At 44.2% G+C, this 23,989-nt stretch overlaps 1 protein-coding gene across 5 annotated transcripts in view; it reads left to right on the top strand.

Annotated features, from left to right (window-relative positions):
• DOCK3 (dedicator of cytokinesis 3) overlaps positions 1-23,989 on the top strand; it is a 297,859-nt gene that overhangs the window by 193,286 nt on the left and 80,584 nt on the right. For all 5 annotated transcript variants that reach the window (XM_081071637.1, XM_081071636.1, XM_081071634.1 and 2 more), the window contains 9 exons: positions 4,548-4,636; positions 7,592-7,717; positions 17,112-17,236; positions 18,662-18,824; positions 19,323-19,429; positions 19,927-20,098; positions 20,435-20,532; positions 22,225-22,308; positions 23,490-23,590. In XM_081071637.1, coding sequence (XP_080927763.1) covers positions 4,548-4,636; positions 7,592-7,717; positions 17,112-17,236; positions 18,662-18,824; positions 19,323-19,429; positions 19,927-20,098; positions 20,435-20,532; positions 22,225-22,308; positions 23,490-23,590 — 1,065 coding nt within the window. The remainder of the gene's footprint in view (positions 1-4,547; positions 4,637-7,591; positions 7,718-17,111; positions 17,237-18,661; positions 18,825-19,322; positions 19,430-19,926; positions 20,099-20,434; positions 20,533-22,224; positions 22,309-23,489; positions 23,591-23,989) is intronic.

Genomic DNA, 23,989 nt, shown 5'->3' on the forward strand with positions numbered 1-23,989 from the left:
AAATTTATTCTCACAGTCTGGAGGCCAGAAGTCTGACGTCAAGATGCCAGCAGGACAGAACTTCTGGAAGCTCTAGAGTAAAATGTGTCCTTTGCATTCTAGCTTCTGGTGGTCCTTAGAATGCCTTGGCTGGGGCATCATCACGCCACACTCTTCTGGTCACATAGCTTTCTCTTCTTTTTGTCTGTGTCTTCTTCTATCTGTCTTATATCTCCCTTTGCCTTTCTCTAAGGACATTTGTCATTGAACTTGGGCTCACCCAAATGATCCAGGATGGTCTGCTCATCTCAAGACTCTTAATTTAATCATACTTGCAAAGACCCTTTTTACAAATAAGGTAGCATTCACAGGTTCCAGGGATTAAGATATGGACATATCTTCTTAGGGACCATCATTCAACCCTCTCTAACCGATTAACATGAACCCAGAATTAGATTTTTAAAGTCACCATCAGTGTGGGGCCTGGTATCTCTGAGATCGTGTGCTCTCTGCAGACAGTTGGTCCCAAAGGAGGGGACGCAGCAGGACTTGAGGTGTTTATGCCCAGGTCCTTCTCCTAGATGTGCTGGCCGAAGGATTCACTCCTCCCAGGAAAGTGGTGGAAGGGGCATAAGTGTGACTCATGGAAACCCTTTTGCCTCCTGGAAAGAGAAGGAGTAAAAATAAGTATTCTTGCTAAAGCACTATAATTATGTATATACATAGTATATATAATTTGTCTTTTTAATTTGTACTAAGCATGTAAGTTGTAAAACAAAAATGGTTTAATTTTTTCATAAATAAAAGACAGTTTCTCGTGGCCCATGAGAGCCCATCAAAATGAATCAGATTGATTCTTGTCAGCTTGACCTTTAAATACTGTTCAATTGGGCCATTTTTATAGAAATGTGATGTTTGTCATCATCCTTCTCGGTGCTTCTCTCTTCTTTTGCACTACAAGTAAGGACTGCATGAACCAGTGGTCACCATCAGTAGTGTTCCTAAATCTGTAGGTTGTTGCCTATTTTCTAGCTTATTAGAGGACTTTCAAGCAAATAAAGGCCAAAATAAAGCGGGTCAAACCCAAAGAGAAAGAATTTTAATATGGAGTATTTACACTAAATTAATTTTTAAGCCGTAGTCAAGACTGAACAGTTGCAGTTAGGTGAAGGTAGATGAGATGAACATGCTAATTAATGTCGGGGAGACCGGCATCCTGAAGCCTGGTGCAGAAGCAAGATTTTCAGGGTCACTGTGCTCTGCAGCCTCTCCCTCTCCCCCTCACCCTCCCTCCTTTTGGGACCGGGCAGACACGTTTAGTCTCCACTTCCACCTCACTCGCCTCATCTGTAAAAGGAATATGGTAATACCTATCTTATAGGATTGTGAGAATTAAGTGAAACAGAATGTGGGAAAACACCCCAATCATTATCTACCACCCTTCTTAAAATGCAAACTCAAAGGTGTAACGTTACAATCAACCCTTTAAAACTTCTTGAATCCTTTTTTGGGATTGCCTGCCGTGGGGAAAGATGAGAAGACAGTGGGTGAACACCTGTCAGAAACACAGAAATCCAGACGATGAGGAGGGATTAAGAAATACAGATTGGTGGTTACAAAATAGTCACGAGGATGTAAAGTGAAGCTTAGGAAATATAAGTCAATGTGTAATAACTGTGTATGATGTCGGGTGGGTACTAGACTTATTGGGGAGTTCACTTCGTAAGTTATGTAAATGTCTATGCTATACACCTGAAACTAATATATAATAATATTGAATGTCAACTGTAGTTGAAAAATAAAATAATAATTTTAAAAAATAAAAGAAGATAAGGAGATAGGAGGGAAGAGCACACATGGTGAAGTGTGCTCTAATACAAGTCAACGAGGAGAGTGTTGTGAACTGTCTTTGGTGAGCAGAACTTGCATACCTGCTCTGGTGCTTCTGGATGCCTGGAGATCCCGTGTAGAAAACCCAAACCCTCTCACCCTCTGTCTTATTTCTGGAGAAAAATCCCTGGACATGTAGTGCCTTTGTTTATCGTCTCGTCTGTGGGGCAGGTGGACTGCCACAGAGGCACACAGACATTTTCAGATCACAGACACTTTGTGATGTAAAGGATAAACTGTCAACATCGGCAGTCATGCTGTAAGTATTAATTTGATTGGATATAACATAAAAATCATGGCTCATTACAATCACAACTCATTTGACTATTTAATAAATGCTTACATTTATAATTTTTCTTATAAAATATCTTCGTGATTGGTTAAAATATGCTGATGACAGCACATCCACTTAGTTTCAGATGATTTGAGTAGCTCCTCTTGGCATCCTGAAAAGGGAGATGTTTGAACAGCCAGTTAGGAGGTGATTACACTGGTCCAGAAGGGAGGTGATTACACTGGTCCAGAATGGCTTAACCAAGGCCCTGAAGAGGAGAGGTCAGATGTGACAGATTTTAAGATAGCTAAATCTGCAGGACATGTGACAGCTGGAAAGCTTCTGATTTAATGAAGTAGTGGGTTCCACTCAGTGGAAGGGAGTCTCTGGGAGCAGACAGGTGGGGGAGAGATGACAAAAGCTCTCTTGGTAACATGTAGGTCAGTAGCATAGGGATGAGATTGGGCTGGAGATACTGCTTTGCAGCTTGGCAGCTCCGGGCAGTGGTTGAAATGATGGGAGTAGGTAGGATTGCCCAGGAAAGCTTATAGGATAAGAAGGAAATGGTCTAAACGCAGAGCTGTGAAGAATAGTTAAGGGGTGTGCGAAGGGAGAGCAGTGGCAGGGACAAGCCGTCTGTTGTCTGGCATCTGAATTGTATGTGTTGGGTAGAAGGTGCAGTGAATGTGAGTGAAATAATACTCATTGTCACTGCTGGTGTGGTCAACAAAGCACCAGCTCCACTCCACGGCCAGGGAGCCAGGGAGAGCATTTTTTTTTTTTGAGAAATACTAAAATTACACCATTTTTTAGAGGGAGGGAGTTAATTTTCAAGACTTCTTTTGAAATGAGAGGGGAGAGTATGTTATTTATGACAAACTGTAGGCAGATTTCTGTTAAAGAAAGTAACTACTGACTTTAAACCTAGTAAGTGACAAAAAACTGACAGAAAGACAAGTCTTTGAATCCTCACCAGCTGGGCACTTCTCTGATGTACTGAGTGTTGGAAGAAATGAGACAGTGCATGTCAGACTGTAAGGGCTGGGTGTGCTGCTGCCAGCTCCGCTCGCTTCTCATTTCCAACTGAGTTGCTAAATCACAAGTGATCATTTGAAAGAACACTGTCCCCCTTCCTTTGTTGGGAAGGAATTCTGCAAGCAGAAGGTTATCCTCACAGCCCTGGACTGTGAGAACCTCATCTTTGACAAGTCTTTACAATATCTCTGAGTAAGTGAGCCTCTTTTATACTGACTGAGGAGTCCAAAGAGCCCGAGTCACAAAAAGAAGCTAGTGGCCACTCCCCTTTATCTCTGAATGACCTCTGTACAAACCCTTTACTTAGAAACCTGTTGCCTTTTACACTGCTAGGTGGTACATGGTGGAACTCTTAGCGAGGTTTCCTCTTGGAAGTGCTTGTACTGGACTGCACACTTCTGAGTAACCGTGGAAAGATCCTGTGGGATTTCCTTTGAGCATGCGTCCATACTTCCCTGTCCAACAGAGGAAGAGGATGGGGCCAGGCTATGGGGACTGCCAGTGTCACATGGAATTTTCAAGTCGTGACCCTAGTCTCAATTCCAGTTGTTTCATTGACGTGTCTCCATTAGGGTGAGGAATTCCTAGCCCCTGTTCCTGAGCTATACCAAGTGGTTGTGTGGCAAAGCCCTTGGAATTGCCCTTCAGAGAAGACTCTAAAATGTCATAAATTAACAGAAGTGCAGTGTTGTTCCTTCGTGCTCCCTTTTGTCCCAATCTCAAAGTCCTTAGGAAAGAGCTTTACTCTAAGTTAGTTAGGCATCCAGCCTTCTCTGCTAAAGCCTCCTTCCTTTGACTGCATAGGATTTCACAGTGAACCAAACCTACTACTCTCCCAAACTGTTTATTTTGGTCTGGCTGAAATATACCCACAAGCAGATAGCCACATTGCCCTGGGTTTTCCTCTCTGGCCAATATGATGACAGCGAAATGGCAGAATAAAGCCAGTGCAAGGCGTGGTAGTTTCTAAACAGTAGTACTTGAGAGGAACCATTTTTCTCTATCAGGAACTTTCCTCTGTAGCCTGGTTTGTTTTGTTGTTGCTGTGTGTGTGTGCGTGTGTGTGTGTGTGTGTAAGGAACTAGAAAAGAGAAAACTTGTCAGGTGGGAGAGTGCTACCTCAGGGAAGAGGATGTTTTGCCTCTTAAAAAGTATGTGGTAGAGATTCATTGTAGAGTTTCTGTTCTTTCCCAAAGTGTGAATCTTCTGTGTGCGTTAACAGGAAACGAGCCTTCTCTAATTTAGTAGAACATGCATTCATTTCTTTGGGAAAGTGAGAAGTTTCCCTTCAAACTTCGTGTTTCCCTTTGGAACGTCAGACCACATGCTTAAGACCCTCGAGAGTGTAATGCCTGTCCTTCTGCTGCAGGTGCAACAACGAGAGTGAGTGGTCGCAGATCCATGAGAATATCGTCCGCAAGTCCAGCGCCAAGTACTCCGCCCCCAGCGCCAGCCATGGTGACGTACTTCTCTGGCTAGACAACTTTGTGTTGTATTTGCAGTTGCTGATCACACACCTCATTCAATTTGTGCTGCTCAGTTGCCACGCGTACAGTTCAATCCCCTGCAGACATTTCTCCTGCCAGGCACTCTCTACCATTTCTTTGTGTGATAATTTGAGACCTTCCCTAATTACTTCCAGCCAGAATACATTTTCTGTTCTTTCTATGATGGATTCCATGTGCTTTGATAGGTAACTTGAGTTCCAATTTAAATCCAGAGTGAACAGAAGTGTTACAAGGTCTGTCATGTTGTGAAGTCTGTGTTTGCCTGAACAAAGATTACACATCCAGCCCCCCACCAAACAGACAAATATTAATAACACTTTTCCTATTCCTGTTTCATGTTAGCATCACCACGAAAGCCTGACACTAATGAGAATCAGCGATTAGTCTGCCAGTATCAGTCATTCTGGAACTAGAATGGAAAATCTTTATTTCAAAGCAGCTTTTATCTTAGCAACTTCTTTTCGCTTTTCCTCCTTTTAAAACTCTGTTTAAATAATTTCTGTCTAAATTTTGGTTCAGTTCTACACATTAGAAAGATTATGTTTTTTTTAAATTGATCATTAATTGCTTGATTAAATTGGAAACACTATTTAAAAGTCTCTGAACTTTCATATACCCTTGAAGATAGCGCCCAGATTTACATAGAACCATGTTTCTCCTGACAGTTTTTACCTCTAAATCATTTCATAATCTCTTTTATATAACCTTCTTTGTTTTAACTTTCATAGACTTGCAAATAAAAGTTGACCTTAAATGGCAATCAAAGCCACTGCAAGGCATGGCAGTTTCCCAAGTTGTTGAGAAGAACATTTGTTTCTCCGTCGGGGTCAGCAGATACTCAGCTGAGAGGATCCCCAGAGCAGCTACACACTAGAGGCCGTGAAGTTTGAGACCCTCAGCTGGGAGTACTTGATTCCCCTGAAACATTGTAGCATGGGTGTCCTCAGAGCCTCTGACAGTTTCTAAGTGACTTTCCCCTCTGGGTGTGTTGGGGTGCCAAGGAGCTCCGTGCAGTGTGCTAAAAGGGGGAGGGGAGTCCATATTCCTCACCTAAAAAACTAAGGTTAAAGCAAGTGGCAAATAAAATCTTGTTTTTAAAGTATAGAAAAGTTACTAACAATTTGGAAAACTACTATATATATATATATATATATATATATATATATATATATATATATATATATATATATATAGTGTTCTTTGCTTTATTTACTTACTTGATTTATAAAGAGATGCCCTTAGCTACAGGTTCTTGGGACATGATATGATTAAAACATGGAGAATAGTTTAAAGGTGAGATGGTGATAATAATACATTAAAAGAAACAATTGCAAAGCAGTGTCTGCCGTCACCTTACCAGACTAAGGTGTTGAATTTTCTTACTTCCCAAAGTGAGCCGGGGCCATGGCATCCGTCTTACTGTCTGGGTTTTGTCCAGAACTTACAGACACTGGCCGTTTAAACAGTGTTAGAAAGGCGCCCATCCCTCTGTGCTGGGGGCGCCCCAGACTTCAGAGTGCCTCGGTTAAGATGGCCATTGTGAGAGGAGGTCTCCGTGCACTTGTGGAAAAGCCAGAAGGAAAAATCAACTGCTGCTTTTCGAAGTGTGTGACTGCTTCTTGGCAAGCCTTGACTTGGAAGCTGGTTGAGATCTTGGAAATTACCTATTTCTACTCATGAAATAAACGAGGAAACCGATGCTCAATGAAATTACTTAGAGGCTGAACCAGGAAGCCCAGATTTCCAGTCTCCAGGCCACTGGCCTTTCCACTCTTACCCAGCTTCTGAGCATGGTTTTCCACTGCTGGGGCCTTCATGTCAGAGAATTTTGTAGATCACTCAAGCAGTCGTTCAGAGCTTTATTAGTCTCCTTAATTAAAGATACATCTTTATAAAAAAATTAATTTACTTTCCTATAAACTGTCACCCGTCTTTGTTAAACATCCTGGGCAGTTCATTGTCTTGGCAATTCTGTTTCCGAGGTCATTCGTGCTTTCCCTTCAAGTCAAATCATATGAAAATGCAGGAGGAATTGCTACATTGGTTTGAGTGAGGAGGGTGAATGTATCATTCAGCAGTAACTCTCTTAGTGCAGCTCTAATATTTGTAGCTCCTTGTTTCCATGGTTTTATTGTTGGCCTTTTAGATATGTAGCCACAGACCTAACTCTTAACAATTCCAGTAGCTGAAGGTCATTAAGAACAAATTAAGACAAATAAAGCAGTTGGCGTGTGGTTTTTTTATGTACTTTTAAATGGCTATTAACTACAGCTTTATGTACATATTTTGGGCTAAGATTAATTTACATTATTAACCCTCACCTAGGTCTTCCAGGAGGGATGGGGTGGAGAGGGACATGCCCAGTTGCCGACCCTCCAACATTCCAATACACAGGTGTCAGTTTGTCCAGTTAACAGTTTTATCGGGAAGTGTTTCACTTGAGATGAAATTCAGTAAGAAAACAGTTTTCTTGTGTCAGAGATCACATTTCCATCTGGTGGGACACCCTGACGCAAGACCTTTGGACACACTTGTTTTCAGTCTGCCGCTGTGTCTGTAGACTTGTCTGAGTCCCTAAATGTTCAGTTTAGGAATCCTTCCCTTCACTATTCACTAGAGCCCAGCCGGGCCCTGGTCTGGATGCTGGGGGGCCCCGTCTCTCAGACCTCAGCCTATGTCTGGATAGACTAGTTCTCTGGGCTATTGAGGTCATCTTGACTTAAATTCCTTTAACTTTCTAAAATGTTTTTCAGAATAATGTATGTTTTCTGCAGTAATATTTTTCTCAAAAATACTGAACTTTGCATATTTTCCTCTGAAACAGTGTGGCTCTTTATGTCTCTTCTAGTCCTACAGTATAGGGTGGGGTGTGGTTCTGAGGAAGAAAATGCTTTTGTTTTTGCAGGTCTTATCATTTCTCTGCAGCTTCTTCGTGGAGACATGGAACAGATTAGGAGAGAAAACCCTATGATATTTAATAGGGGATTGGCGATTACAAGAAAATTGGGATTTCCTGATGTCATCATGCCAGGTAAGCAGAACTTCTTGGGGCTGGGAGGAGGGTTTGGAGGATAGAGTCTAGTGCTCGTCTCAGGAGCAGTGGAGGAGCCCTGCGGCCATTAAAAGCGTCTGCAGCCCAACTCAGGTTGCTGGATGCAGTCTGCAGCCAGGAGCTCCTTTGGCTGTTGGTGATATTTGTTCCTTGCCAGAAGCCCCCAGATCACGTTCACCGGTGCAGCATGACAATCCTGCAGACGGGCTTTGTTGTCTCTGTGAAGGCTGGATGGTAGCCACCAACATGGGACTTCATGCCTTTTTACACTCTTCTCTTCCATTACATTCCTTAGAAGAGAATAGGCTCCAGAACTTCCTCTTTAAGGGGAAGAATATACCAAAAACGTGCCTGTAGTATTCACTGGGAATAGCAGATACATTTTAGTATATTAGGAAAAGAGATCAGGCAGATGGTATAAACTGGGCACTGTAAAGAGTACGGCCTGGCCGGTTTCTCAGGGCTTGTCTCAGTCCCCTCGGTTTAGGGCTGATGGAGAGCCAGGGCAAAACGTGGGAAGGCACTGACTCTCTCGTGAGGTTCCAACGCGTCAAGGTTCATGTTTCCTAGTCAGACAGATGCAGGCAAAGCTGGAGAAGCGGGTCCAAACAGGCCATCAGAGCCAAGGGGACTTTAGCGAGTGAGGGAAAGGTCGAGGGGTGGCTCAGATCGGTGGCAGGTGGTCTGCTAACCAGAGAAGATGCGAACAAGGAGAGGGAAATGGGACCGGACCAAGCTGGTCATCTGGATGGACGACAGGAATGAATCTATGCTTTCCATTGAGTCTTAGTGATCTGCTAAGAGCTTACTTACTTTGGTTTAGAAGGGCCAGGCCAGGTGAGACTGAACTGGTCATGACCGGTCTAACTAGGCCCTTTTTGGAGTCCTTCGTGGTGCTGTAAATCCTCTTGTTGGAAATATTTGCCAGCACGTCCCCAGAGGAGAGTGTGGCCTAGCACAGAGGAGGCCCGTGTGACGGGCTCCAGCTGCCTTCCAGCTTCCCACACTGCACCCAGAATTGTTTCCTGTTGTGATGCAGAGCCAGCTGCTGGCAATGGCCTTCACCTCCTGCTCATGCACACAGTAGGGTCTTGTGTGGGAAACCTGGGCTACTCAGTCAATTCCACGTTTATCTTTAAATGCTAAGAAGACTTCGTGCTTGTGAAAAGCCCCCATCAGGCTGCTGTGACTGTGATGTCCTCCACAGGACGCTTCTCCCATCGTGTCCTCACACCATTTCTCTGCCCTCTGTGGCCTTAGTTTTCAGGAAAAGAAGAGCCCAGGCATCGTCCCTGGCTTCTTGATAATGTGTCATGGAAGGAAAAGTAGGTGGTTACCCAAATTTATCTGGTGATCGTTTTTAATTAGATACTTAGGCTCACGAGATGGGGTCATATATTCCAAGAGATGTATTCAAAGTCCTTCTTTTCTTTCAAGAATTTGTTTTTCTTAGGATTTGGACATTTTCTTCCTATGGGCCTTCACACTGTCATAGAATTAAAACCAAGTGAGCAAGACTAGAAAGGAACAAGCTTCAGTCAAAAATGTTTTTAAGCAGACTTTGATTTCAAGAGTTACACTGTCCCATCCTCTTGTGTGGAAAGCTCTTTGTGGAGCGCTCTGCATCTCTGTATCATTTGACATCACCATGGAAACCAGCTGTGGTAGGCATTGGTGAGGCAAACAGGCTAAGAGGGCTTTCCCTCCCCTGGGCAGCTAAGGATCATTGTATGATTTGCCCCACAAGCCAAGACACTGGTAATCCTGGGAGGTCCAGGCTATGGCTGTGGGATGCTGCTTTCAGAGTTGTGTGCCCTTGAGTACTGAGTGCTGAAGCTGAAAGTGAGGATGGTTCACAGGCAGGAAGCAGTCTTTTGTGCATAATCTGTCTCCTCCTCTAGCCTTCCTCCCCCGAGGAAAGAGCTTTTTGCACAGATGGCCACTCCCAGAGTTGTGAGCTAACAACTGACAGCCCCCTTCATGCACCCCATGATATCATCAGAGTGGGTTTGCCATCCTTGGGCAAGGTGAGATGACTGGCCTGCAGGTCTGCTGGAGCAGCAGGAAAAGTGTGCAGGAGTGTCTTAAGCTGCAGTCAACCTGTCTTGGGAAACCATGAATGTGGCAAGAAGTCCTTTGGTGAGCCTTCCAAGCCCTGGTCACCTGCAGCGGGTCAAGCCTTCACCTGTGGGAATATTGCGCATGGGCTGCAGCAATCCCTCAGCCCGCACAGTGCTGCTGTGACTAATTTACAAGGCAGCTTCTTGACACATGGACATATGGGAGATGAACAAGGAAATAAATTATGTCAGTAACTGTGCATTGCAACACTTAAGTCTGAGAAATTGGAGTAAATGTAAAAATTAGAATTAGTCGTAAACTGTGATCCTCATTTTAAAACTACCCAGCATTTGACAGAAGCTCCCAGACACTCACTGGGAGAGTCTTTTTTGTCAGGATGGGCCACGTAGGTCCTTGTCAAAGGCTGTTGACAGAACTTACAGCTCTGAGTGTAACTGCGCAGTTACAGTTCTGACAGGCTCTCGCCACGCCAGTGTCCAGCATGCCGTGTGGAAAAGTTCTTTCTGATGGTCTCCTGTTGCTTCCCTGGGTGTGTACAGACACACCACGTGACTGCTGTACACAGGAGATGCCCTACTCTGTGCTATAGCTGAGGCCCTGACGTCTAGATTCTAGAACAACTAGATATGGGAATTTAAGCCTAATTTTGAAACTGGGGACTTACAAGCCTTTTGTTGGTTTGTCACATTTCTGTGGGTACTTCCTCCTTCCTTCCAAACTCTTTTTAGTTTAGTACCAAAGCTAATAACTGTAGCACACGTTTACTCCTTTCCTAGATTTTTTTCTAGAAGATGGGCAGGAAAGACTGGACCAGGCCTGGTGTCCCAGGTGGACAAGTTGAAGTTGACATTGTTCCCAGTGGCTCACTGGTCAGAATTAGTCCAAATAAAAACCTTAAAGAAAATGGTCAGCCAAAGACAGTAAACTGAAAGGGGCGATTTAAACCCTCTTACTCGAGAAAAGGCTCCATCTTCTCCAGACCGTGTCTGAGCAGGGATGTATCATCACCTACTACAGCCCTGTCTCACCCTCAGCTTTCCTGGAAGTCTGTTCCCTGGAGTCAGGGGCAATACAGGTCTGTCATGGCTCATTGGGAATTACAACATTTTAACTTGCTTCCTCAGCCTTCAATTTTTAAGGTTATCATTTGCTGTGGGCAATAGGGGCCAAGTTTATATTAGTTAAGTGGTTCTCTGTCTTGCCAGAAGAAATCTGTCCTTTGATTTAGTATCGTCTAGCTGATGACTTAAGTTTTTCCTAAAGCATGGTTCTCTAACTTGCATCAGAATCACCTGCAGGGTTTGGGAAAGCACAGGCTGTTGGGCCAACCCCAACAGTTTCTGATACAGTAGCATTGGGGTGGGACATGACAATTTGCATTTCTCACAAGCTCTCAAGTGATGGTGATGTTGCTGGTTTGGGAGCCCCTTTGAGGCCCATGTCCTAGAGGGTACTCTGCTTTAGGGATGCTTTGCTCCTCCCTGAGTCAGACCTGGGTTGCCCTGAACTGCCCGTTAGAAGGCAGTGATGCAGGCATGGTACCCCTCTAGGGGGCCCTCCGATTCTCGCCCTTGTGCTCAGAAATACACTCTGTCCTTTGCTTTGACACCTGGTAAGAAGTGCGTGCTTCATCACCGACCTGCAAGTGATGTTTTATTCTCTTTTCTTGTTTGTCTTAATTGTTCTTGTTTCTCTCTGTGCTGTGCCCTCATTCTCGCCCCTTTCTTTCTGGTGCAGAGATGAAGATATTTGGGTGTAAGTTCTTGCTTTTGTGTGTCCTGTCTGCTTTTTGCCTGCTTTTTTTCCATCTTCATTTGTTTCGTGGAATGTTGCAATACTGGGGTGGGGTGTCATGTACATTATTAATCCTTCATCAACCTCACCTTTTGGGATAACTGACCAGGCATAAGAAGAGAAGCTACCAGCCCAGTCTAGAAGACTTTGGCTGTTCATTAAGGTCTGAGGAAGCTAAGGACATGTTGGAATGTTTAAAACCTTAACAAACCCTAGGTATATAGCTACAAGAAAAGATTTTTATGAGACAGATCAGCTATTCCCATTGAAAAGAAAATAAGTAGGCTTATTCCAAGGTACAAAGAATCAGAAAGGCAGAAAGCTTCTCTTTTCAGCTTGGCTGGACACATCTCATACAAAGGGCAAACACATCATTTGAAAGCGAGCTCTCCTCAGGAGGAGTGATGCAGGTATTTACCACAAGTAGATTCGTAGGACTGTGGTCTGAGTTCCCATAAGGCTCTGGCAGCGTCTCTCAGGGATGGTTTGGGAATGACCACATCTAGTCCCACAACATGTTAAAAGATCACATCCTTGACCCCGGAAAAGAATAACCCTAGATAGTGAGGTCACTGTGACTGTTCCTAGCATCCTGCGAGAGCAGAGAACGTCACTGACTTTGTGACAGTAGAAACGAGTAGACGAGTGACACTGCAGACGTGGTTAAAAACATAAAGAAGCCGTCTCTCCTGGATCCTCTAAAGAAGTCCTCCCAAGGGTCATTGTCGTCTTTTTTATTTGTTATTTTTATTTTTGTTTCTTCCTCAAAATAAGAACTACTGCAAAATAAAACATTGGTTATACACCTGAAGCTGTTATAGTTGAAAGGTTAACATCTCTCCATCGCCATGAATGCTGTCAGACTTCATCCTTTTCTGCTGAGAGAGAGAATTGGTGCCATCCCAAGCAGGCTGTTGTGTCTGCTGGGAGAAAGTCCTGGTTTTACATGGTCTTAAGGGAAAGAAAGTACTATTCCCAGAAGCCCCTCCAGAAGTAGACATGGTATAAGTAATATAGTATTAAATACTATTAGCCTTGAACCCAAAGCCTCCTAATCCGTGGTGTGAGTAATTTACACAGAAGGAACGTGACTATAATAAAGAATCCAAACACGACTGAGTGGCCATACCTGTGTGCTGTCCTGGACCATTTCCCCTGGGATGGAATTCTGCGTAGGCTGTAACCATGTGGCTTCAAAACTCCAAATAAGGCTGGATTATCTGACAAAACTCCAAGTAAGACTGGATTATCTGACAAGAGAGTGTTACTAACATGCTCTGGTGCCTGAGCTGCACCTCCAAAGTTCTGCAACCCCTGCAGAGACTGCTCTCAGAGAGGCTGCAAGTATGTGTGAGCTGTTTGCAGAGTCTTACTAGGCTGCAGGTCTGCAGAGGCTCAGGCCGTTCACTGAGGCGTCAGTTCTCTGTCACTGCCAGAAGCAGCTCTGTCAAAACGTTCCTCAGCCCCCTGACATTTCTGGGAGCTGAAAAGTACTGTTTCCTCATAAGAACACTCACTTCGTGAGGACCCCAGAATGTTTCAGGCCATTCTCCCTGATGTGAGAAGTTGGCCTTTGGTTCATTATCTTGCTTCTTCTCAGCAGCTGTTTGTATAGACTTAAAAGACTCTGCAGGGTTTTTCTGTTTTTTGTTGTTTTGCTGTGTGTGTTTTTTTTCAATTGTGTAGTGGCAGTGTAGTGAAGCTCTTCTTGACACACGAACACTCCAAACCAGGTATCACACTATGTAGCCACGGGCCAACAGCCTGTTTTTGTGCTACCTGCCAACTAAGAATGTGTTTTCACATTTTAAAAAGGTTTTGGAAACAAAGAACATGTATGTGACAGAGACCGGTGGGACCCACAAAGCCTAAAATATTTACTATCTGGCCTCTTACAGAAAAAATGTACCAACCTCTGCCTACTCTAAGTCCCTAGTTCCTTGACATGCAGCTCTATATACACCAACAGCTGGTACTGGCTACTGTGTGTAACAAGGAAAGGGACAAAGACTGTTTATTCTGAGGCCCTCTTACAAGAACAACCTCATTCATCCATCTTTCCATTCAAGAAACTCTGTCGCATGTCATCTGAGCACTAAGCACTCAGAAATGTAAGGTGTTGCTGGTGTTGGTTGATGCTCTGCCAACCTTAGGCAGCAAAAGACACCTAACAAAGGCGGGCAGGACTCCTCAGCACTGGCTACTCCCACTCCTACAGAAATTCTTACCTCCCATAGCCCTCCCAGCACGCCTCCATGCTGCCTAACCCCCACCCCCAGCCAAATTTCATCAGCATCTGGTCCCCTGGTGTTAAACCCTGGAGAGGGTTAATCACCTGGTGGTTTTTTACACCTATTTACAAAGTTCCACTGGAATCTCCTGGGGTGGAAGCTCCCTAGGTGATTCGAATACAGCCGCCCAGGCAGTGGTCTGCAAACTAACCTCAAAACCACTGCCCAGGCCTTCTCTTTCCCATCCTCGTTGTAATGTGCCTGTCCTCATCCCTCTCCGGGTAATATTCCTGGCAATTGGTGCTCAACTCTACAGGAGCCTCCTGGAGACAGTGCCTTAACCCAAAGGCGTGAGTCCACTGCGGCTCTGTGAACACGTAGCATGCACAAGGGACCGCTGAAGAGTGGGGAAGTCTGGGAGGCTATCCGTAAGGCAGTCCCGGAGCCTTTCACATTTGCTGCTGCTTAGGTTTTCTCCTAGTTCCAGGAGAATTAGTGGAGAGCTTAATTTAAGTGATTCCCCTTCTTTTGACAAAAAGGCCCCAGCAACATTAACCATCACAAAGTGCCGTTCTTGAAATTGAGGCTGTAATTTGCAAAATTGTAACCCACAAGGCAGCCTAATGCCTATTCTGACTGGGAAGATTCCTGGTCTAGGCAGGCGTGTTCTCCAAATACAGGGCAGCCAAAGATCTAGTGAAATCAAGCTGCTTCAGTCTGTAACTCAGAGGTACAGCTACTTGTATTGATAAATTTTCACAGCTAGATGATCACCAAGGGCATTCTGTTTAAATAGAAATTTTAAAAGAACGAAAACTATAGGAATATCTAGCTCAGTTCTAGGAAAAGTTTGAAACGTTTCATCTGAAGGACATGTTTATTGTAACATGGTTAACTCGTATGTAGAGCCACAGAAACTAAAAATGTTTGTACAAACTAGAATACTATTGCTGGTAGCCAAAACCTGCTTTTAAGAGTCACATGGATTATCTTGAGAATAAATTCCAAAAAGTGCTGGTTTAAACCCAGGTAATTTTTAAACAAAGCACCTATTCTTTAGATTAGACATTAAAATTCTGTAGACTATTCACTTTAGGCCAAATCAGCCTAGAAGTTGAATAGTTAATTAAATTCCATAGAAAAGCTAATGTATAACTAAAAGGCTTTTATCAGAAGGTTCTGTTTTCAATTATTAAAAATTCAAGGTATAACCAATTCTGATTTATCCCATTTTAATAGCAATAACCCATGGTAAAGTCCCCAGTTAATTTTGAATTTTACTTTTAGGACAGATTTTATTCCGCTTCTGTCCTGACAGAAGCAAACTGATGAATTTGAGTCTCCTTTCTCCTCCTGCTTGCCATCGTCACCCTCCTGCATACCCAAGTGCCATTTTAATGATATGCTACCGTATTTCCCCAAAGATAAGACCTAGCCAGATCATCAGCTCTAATGCGTCTTTTGGAGCAAAAATTAACATAAGACCCAGTCTTATTTTACAATAATATATCCTATAATATAATATAATAATAATATAATATAATACCGGGTCTTATATTAATTTTTGCTCCAAAAGACGCATTAGAGCTGATGATCCGGCTAGGCCTTATTTTTGGGGAAACACGGTAGGATGGCCCAAGGAGGGATGTCCAAAGGAGGCTGAGTAAAGTTCCAGGCTCCTCAGAGTTCAAAGTAGAGGTTCTGCTCAGCCACAGAGGAAAGTCTGTGCAGTGTGCAAGGATGGGCACCCTCAGCTGTATCTGGGTGTGATTTTCAGAACATGTTTTCCTCCTCCCTTCATGGTAGCCTCAGGGCTGTTTGGGGAACAAGATGGCTTTCACACAGAGGGAGTGTTCTCCCAGCTGCCAAAGAATTACTTCTTCCCACTTGAGCCAAAGTGTCTTGAGAGTTTCATTATGTGACCAGATAACCATGACTGCACTCCTGGGATAGGAAAGCAACCTGAAGAATGGAAGTTCTGGTCATGAAGACGCCAAACACCAAAGATACATGCTTGTCTTGACCTACTGATCGCTGTGTCATCCGTAAGAGACCTTCAGACACTTCTACAATTAGAGAGGTAGCGCAGAAAAGAGGCAATCGTCACATCTCTGACCAAACCCAAAAGATCACTTGCTAACCAAAAACCAAACCTGTTTATGTCATTGTGAATGCAAGTAATGAGGATATTTAGATGTGCCATTTCTAAGAAATGAAACAGAAAGAATACCTAGCGTCTGAATTGGCTTACTTTGCAAGTTACTTGTTCCCTCATCTCTCAGTTGATTTCTTCAGGCTGCTAATACATCTTCCCTTTGGCCCTACCTGATTTTCCTTTGCCATTTTCTTCCCTGGAACATTTCTCCCCCACAATCTTGACTATGTTTTTTTGAAAGTCAAAAGCCCTTCTTTAGAATGTGTGAATAAAACTTGTCAGTTACAGATTTAGAATCTTAGAGCAGTCTAAATAAGCTCGTATACATGAACAGCCAATCCCATCCCCCCGAAAAAGGCAGACGTGACTTAGGTCATTTCGGACTTGCAGTTTGAGCTTCTCCAGCCTGTTTCGAGCAGCAAATACAGCAAAGTGGGCTGGAGTCGGAGCACCAGAAAGCAAGAGCACAACAGTTTGTCACCCCAGTGCCGTAGCACTCGTGCTCTGGGGAATCACCTGGTCTCAGAGCACTTGCAACAAAGAGAAGAAAACTGACAGGTAGTCCAGTGACCCCTGCCTGGCACTCCAGCAGGGCTTGGGGTTTGGAGCTAGGCCTCCAGAAGGAAGAAGTAGTGTATCCTCTATTCAGACTCAGAAGGGCTAAGGGTTGCAGAAAGAAAACCTATAAAAGAAAAGAGAAATGACTTTTTTTTTTTTTTGAGGGAAAGAAGGAATTAAAAGTTAAGACAGACACGTGATTAAAATAAGTGTCACTCCTGTTGATTCTAAAGTTTTTCCCCTGTGGGAGGCGTAGTGTGCAGCTGCTCGCCTGAGCAGTCCCCTGCAACCTGAGAGATGCGCCCCTGCAGCACCCTGTCCCTACGTGGACGAGCTATGGTAACACCTGCAGAATTCAGACCTAGCACATGACTGAACAACCTGAGTGCCACTCCACTGATGCTGGTAGGATGTCCATCGTTATTAACCAAGCTTGGAATGCCCTGAGCACCCACCTGAACCCTGGAGGATCCGATTGCTAGCCTGGTCCTCCATGCAGATGGGACAGTGTGGCTTCTGTGGTCATGAAGACATGGCATTTCTTTCCCCACAGGTGATATCCGCAATGACCTGTACCTAACCCTGGAGAAGGGGGATTTTGAGAGAGGAGGAAAGAGTGTACAAAAGAATATTGAAGTGACCATGTACGTGCTTTATGCAGATGGAGAAATCCTGAAGGTAAGGCTTGCCAGTTTGGAATGGAAACGAATCCTATAATAATCCTAGTACTTCTGTGGACTTTGTCCAGAGAGCCGTTCTCCCAGGCAGGACTGAACTCAGATTACCCCTATGCATTCTTCTCTGCCTTTTCTTTCCTGCGAGGAGACCCTGTGCATGCTTTGATAATAACGCTCAGTGTCAGGTAGCCTTGTTAGAAATTCTTCTGTCTGACCTGAATCCTTCCTGCTCCAATTTAGACCTGTTCCCTCTAGTTCTGTCCTACCTGTTATTCCTGCCATTCCATCTCGCACTGAGCTACCTCCTTTTGATAACTGTTACGAGGTCCCACTCTTTATTCCTTGAGCACAGGAAGTTATATTTGCTCTATGGTCAATGGTACGACTTAGGTACCAAGTCTCTGGTGCCAAGTTATGTGACAACAGGCTCAGCCCTAAGAGCTTACTGCCAGCCAGTGCACTATCAGGACACTGTGATTCCTCACTGACAGTGAGGACCTGGGGTGCTGTCAGCATGTCCGTTTTTCCCTCAGTCATGGTAAGTCCCTGGCAATTCACAAGGCATCATTGGCATAGCATTTGGTAGAAGGCAAATCAGTCTTTTACGGACCTCGCTTGTGTATGCCGACAACAGCCTTGAGAGGTAGGCAGAACAGGAATGATCATCCATGTTTTCCAGAAGAAAAAGGTAAAATTAGTCAAAATTATCTCCCAAAGCCCGAGAGAAGTAGAGGAGAATGTTGATGGTGGTAGAAATAATGATTTGTCATTTTAAAAACCCACCTGAAGGACATGTCCATTGCTTGCATGGATGTCATGCCGAGGTCAGCAGAGCCGTGAGGTGTTCACACCAGCCCTGTGCAGACGGAGCTGCGCCTGAGTGGGTGGCCTGCAGCTCCCTGCTCTCCAGGGAAGGGGCCTCGGCACTGCATCTTCATGCCAATATTTGGGAACTGTGGTCACGTGAGCTGTGGTCTACCTTGTTTGTAGCTAAGGACAGTCAGCTGAGGGCAACCTAAAATGCCAGTGCAACACTGAGCTGAGGAAGATTAACAAACAAGCTCTCTCCGCCTTCCTGTTGTTTTTCTGATCGGACAGAGTGCCATGTACAGTGGCCTTCCCCCATGCAGTTTCCTTTCTGAGTGAGGAGTCAGGTGCAGCACGCAGCTGCCCTCGGGTTTACTGCACGGCGTGTGTGGTTACATCGGCCTCACGGAAAACAAGGGGCACTGTGACTGCCTATTCCTATACCATCTACACTGTTCTCTCCAAAAGTATTGAACTTTAGCCAAATGAGTTTTCTCATTTTATAGATTGGGCCTGGTGGGAAAGAGAGCTGCGCAAAGGAGAAAGCGAAGGGTCCTAGTGACAGAAATCCAGGGCTCCCTCCAGGAAGATGACACTTTATTTTGCTCCTCTCTCCCAGGATTGCATCAGCTTGGGCTCAGGAGAGCCAAACAGGAGTTCCTACCACTCCTTCGTCCTCTACCACAGCAATAGTCCTCGCTGGGGGGAAATTATCAAACTTCCCATCCCCATCGACCGGTTCCGAGGTTCCCACCTACGCTTCGAGTTCAGACATTGTTCCAGTGAGTGAAACTTCTCTCCACATTCCTTTGCGGATATGAATATAAAACTCTTTCCTCTGGGACAAAATTGAGAGGGTTCTTTTTATTGGGGCAAGAAAATGAGTTGTAAAGAAATAGCTACTCAGAGATGGGCTGTCATCAGACGCTGTTTGGACAGTGATTTAAAACCATGGTATTGGTTCTCGTAGAGTCTGACCTGGACACTGGGTAATTCCCACTGTCGTTCCCCTTTGGGTGTTTTCTTTGTATGTGTTAAACTGCTTCTTAGCCCCGGGCTTAGCAAGACCAGCAGTGTAGTTTCTGTTTGGATCTAAGTAGCCTATGTACTGGGAAATAAGTGGAAATAGTACAATACATTTCTCATCGTTCCTGCAGTCAAGTTGCTATCTAATTAACGACAAAGAAGTAAAGAGCAGAGGTGATAAGCACAAAGGCAGTTTCTAAATTTAAAAAGCAAAGTGTAGGGCAGAAACAACTAACACTTGGCTCTCATTACAGCGAAGGACAAAGGGGAAAAGAAACTCTTCGGCTTTGCATTCTCACCCCTGATGCGGGATGATGGCACCACTCTCTCAGATGATATCCACGAGCTCTACGTATACAAGGTATGGGGCCTGGCTGTCTCTCACCTCCCTCACCACCGGAGGCCACTGTCACACGTGGTTCTCAGTTAGGTGGTTTGCCTTGAGTGGGCCAGAGGATCCAGGGTGGGGTGCTGGTGGGTGACAGCAGGCTTTTGTCTTCTGAATAACTTTCTCCCGCAAGTAATGCCAGTAGACCCTTCGCTTCCCGCCTCCCACTCCACCAGTCGTGGAAATCTGTTGCTCACCCCTGGGTGCCGTTGTGGCCTTGGCTAGTATATTCGGAGACCTGCTATTTGAGATCATGGTTCAGTCAGCTGTCACACCATAGCTACCACCCGAGGTTGCCTGCACAGCAGGTGGAGGCCACATGCCCTGCCATGTTTCTTTTAAAAGGCATGCCAACCATTTTAGGGGGTTTCTGGACAGAGAGCAAACATCAACCAGAAATGCCCAGGGATGTGATTTTTACGCGTGGCTCAGTTCAGGAAGCAGTCTGTGTTCTGTACCTTTGCCTGCAGTGCGATGAGAACAGCACGTTTAACAACCACGCTCTGTACCTGGGTCTGCCCTGCTGCAAAGAGGACTACAATGGCTGCCCCAACATCCCCTCCAGCCTCATCTTCCAGCGCAGCACCAAAGAGTCGTTCTTCATCTCCACACAGCTCTCCTCCACCAAACTCACCCAGAACGGTAGGCACGTGCGGGCTGTGCCCTCCCTGCCTCAGTTGCTGCTTCCATGTTGCTGATGGACGTATGTTAGGGAGATGTTGCTGTCATACCACAGCGAGGGGATTCTTTTCGTTCGAAATTGAAGGAATCACTTGGCAGTAGCAGCCTGTGAGGTTTCCCATGGTTTCAGCAGCTTCCGAGTTCACAGATGCGTGTTTGGCCTTGACCTCAGCACTAAAGAGGCTGTTTGTTGTAAGGCTCATAGCTGTTTCTGTTTCTCTAGATCTCACCTGTCCGTGGCTAGGAAATTCCTCCAGGACAGGCAAAGGGTTCACCTGTTTTGGGCTTGCTTTCTAGTGGACCTCCTTGCTCTGCTGAAGTGGAAGGCCTTTCCAGACAGGATCATGGACATCCTAGGGCGGCTGCGGCATGTCAGTGGGGAGGAAATTGTTAAGGTATGGCTTCGCACAATTCACACATGAGGCCTGAACAAGAATCCGGCCAGAAGGCCTTACCTCCTCTGGACTTCTGCCAGCACGCTTCTAAAACCATTTCTCGCAATATAGAATTACATGAGCAGAAATAAAGTATTTTTTCTTATTTTTCAGTTAGCTTCTTTTTTAAAAGTAGTTATCACATCAGGTTTATTACCTTTTAGAAACTATTTATAAACCCTATTTTCTGACTTGTTTTTCTTTCTAGAAAGCAAAATGATAATTAAAGGGTAATAGTACAGCATCCTCTCAGGAACAAGCCCAGTGTGTTATGCTGCCTGTATTCCTTTAGGTCTCTGTCCCTTTCCTGGGATAGAGACCAAATCTTACGAAGGCTGCTTGTCCATCAGTGAGCATTCTTAGCTCTGTCATTGTAATTATCAAATTAATTAGCAGATGCACTGTCTATTCTTCCTTCTTACAACTGCACTGACTCAGTAGTACACAACAGGGGTCTCCAACTGACGAACAGTTTCAAAGTCTGTGTCCTCTGTGGACTTTTATGAAGTCTGGTATGAATTTGGTTTTAATCAATTGGATCAGAGTATCATAAATTTTTGAAATATCTCTTAACAAACAAGTTGTTATAACAGTAGCTTTTGAAACTTAAGATAAATTCATACTCGGCATTTTTGCCTTCTGAACATATTAAAAGTATCAGCCAGTAAACAGACAAGGTATTAGAAAAGTCTTATGATCTTTTTAAGGCTGAATTGTATTCCTCACAAGAGAACATTCTAAAACCAGTAGATCTGGTTTTAGCATCAATAATTTGTCTCAAAGCCAGCCAGAAAAGAATGTGAAGTGAATATGCTAGCGTTTTAAAATATCCTTTTACTTCTTACTGGAAAATTTCAAACATACACAGAAATAGACAGAATAGTATAAAGAACCCTATACCCATCACCCAGCACCAATAGTCATCAACCCATGGCCACTCCTACCCACCAAACATCCCCATCCATGCCTCCCACCTTATATTGTTTTGAATTAAATTGTAAACATTGTATCATTAAATTGCATTTTGACCAACAGAATGTTAGATATGATTTTTAAAAGACTACCAGCATCCGTGAGTATTTATTATTCTTTCCTTTGGTTTTTGCATCTTAGAAAGAAAAAGTCACATGCTCTCAAAAATAAACTTCTCCCTTCTCCAGGGATACTAATTTCTAAACCAAAAAAAGTAGTACTGTAAGTACAGCCTAGGCTTGCCACATCCTCATCCAAATGTCCTCTACAGAGTTAGGCCACAGTAGAGGGCAAGGGGCTGCTAAACTCTCTGGGGTCCCACTAAAGTTAGCTCTTTTTCTCAAAAAGAATTTGGCATCAGAATCATTTAGATTGTCTTGATTTCAAAATTGCTATCCTTTATGGATGGCCTAGGTTTTTTAGGTAATTGCTCTTCCCTTGGAGTTTATCACTTACCCAACAGGAAGAGCCTCCCTGTAGGCTTTTGGGCTGTCAGCAAAGAGCCCAAGTCCACCCAGTTACCCCTTAGCTAGGTGGAGGTGGGTACTAGAGTATTAAGTGGTGGTTTGAGGTTTTAGATCTTTGACACTGTTTGTTGGGAGATGAATTTGTCTGTGTGTGGAATTTGACCACGTGTATAGGCCCTATGACCTGAGCCCTCCGGTTTTTATGCTGTTGCAGTTCCTGCAGGACATCTTAGATACACTGTTTGTGATTTTGGATGATAATACAGAGAAATACGGCCTGTTGGTGTTTCAGTCTTTGGTAAGTCTCATCTTTCCCGATTGTTTCATTTTTCCTGTCACATATTTTTTTTTTTTAATTAATTTTATTGGGGTGACAATTGTTAGTAAATTTACATAGATTTCAGGTGTACAATTCTGTATTACATCGTCTATAAATCCCATTGTGTGTTCCTGTCACATATTTTTAAACAAGAGAAGCAATTTGGTAGAGTGAGTCAGCACAAAGTTTAGATGTTTCCAATAGCAAAAGGACTGAGGAGCATCCCCCCAAAAGACCAACCAACCAACTTACCAGGAAGAACCCTATAAGCTCAAATGTGAAGAATTGAGCATGGTCAGGTCTGGGCCTCAGCTTTGTAGTTCAGGGACAGTCTTAGCACTACTGCACAGCTGCCTGGCTCCTGAATGAGTGACCTACACCAACACAAGGCCCAGAGACAGACAAAGGAAACCACATAGCCCATTTTTCACTTAGAAAGTTGGATACAACCACCAGGAAAAGCAGAGACTCACTTGTGCTGGTCTGAGCATCACACTTTCTCCCTCTATGAAGTTGTTGGAGAACCAGAGTGTCAGGAGGTTGTTGCTTAGTAAGAATGGACGTGATTTGAATGTTTAGTGTATTTGGCTTAACATACCCACTCGCCCAGGAGTACTTTACATTCAAGGAGAACCGGGTACTCCAAGTCCACCTGATAGATGCGGAGCAGAGGCGACAGAGTGGCACCTGCATAGTTTGCCCCTTCGGCTTTTCTTCTTCCTCACGCCCAGGGTCAGCCAGTCCCATTTCGGACGGACACAGCCTTTCAGAGGCTAATTGGGCTCCAAGGACAATCTTTTTTTTCCTCCTCTTTTTTCCCAAGTTTTTTGATGCCATGGTATTTATGCCACCCACATAGGTATCATTTTGTCTTCCCCTAGTCCATGTTGTACCACCCAGCGTTATTGTGAAGGGAGAGGCTCAACATAACACTGGCACAGATGAGCCCCAAGTCTGGATTTGGGATCCAGGGGTGCTAGGAACAGAACAGACAAGACAGAAATCCAGACACAGAATGGAAATCTTACATGCACTGCCAGTGGGGAACACTAGAGAAAATACTGACAGTTTGCCATTCCTTGAAGAAGCAAGAGTTCTGTTTTCTGCTGGGGATAGGTCTGAGGCCTCCAGTGAACCCTGGTACCCTCTGTCTCTCCCAGGTATTCATCATCAACCTGCTCAGAGACATCAAGTATTTCCACTTCCGGCCTGTAATGGATACATATATCCAGAAACACTTTGCTGGAGCCCTGGCATACAAGTAAGAGGCTAAAAAAAGGTCACCATTCATTCAGCTGACCTTTTTTTAAAATTTCATTTACTTTTTAATTGTGGTAAAATACACATAACAAAGTTCTCCATCGTAACCATTTTTAAGTGTACAGCTGTCATTAAGTACACCCACATTGTTGTACAGCCATCACCACCATCCATCTCTAAGACTCGTTTCATCTTGCGGAACTGAAACTCTATACCCATTGAACAATAACTTCCCATGTCCCCCTTCCCCCAGCCCCTGAGCAACCACCATTATATTCCGTCTATTTTTTTTCTTTTTTATTATGTCTCTTTGAATTGCCTATTCTAGGTAACTCACATAAATTGAATCATACAGTAGTTGTCTTTTTGTGTCTGGCTTGTTTCACTTATCATAATGTCT

Source organism: Rhinolophus hipposideros, assembly GCF_964194185.1.
Source record: "Rhinolophus hipposideros genome assembly, chromosome: 14".
NCBI lineage: Eukaryota > Metazoa > Chordata > Mammalia > Chiroptera > Rhinolophidae > Rhinolophus > Rhinolophus hipposideros.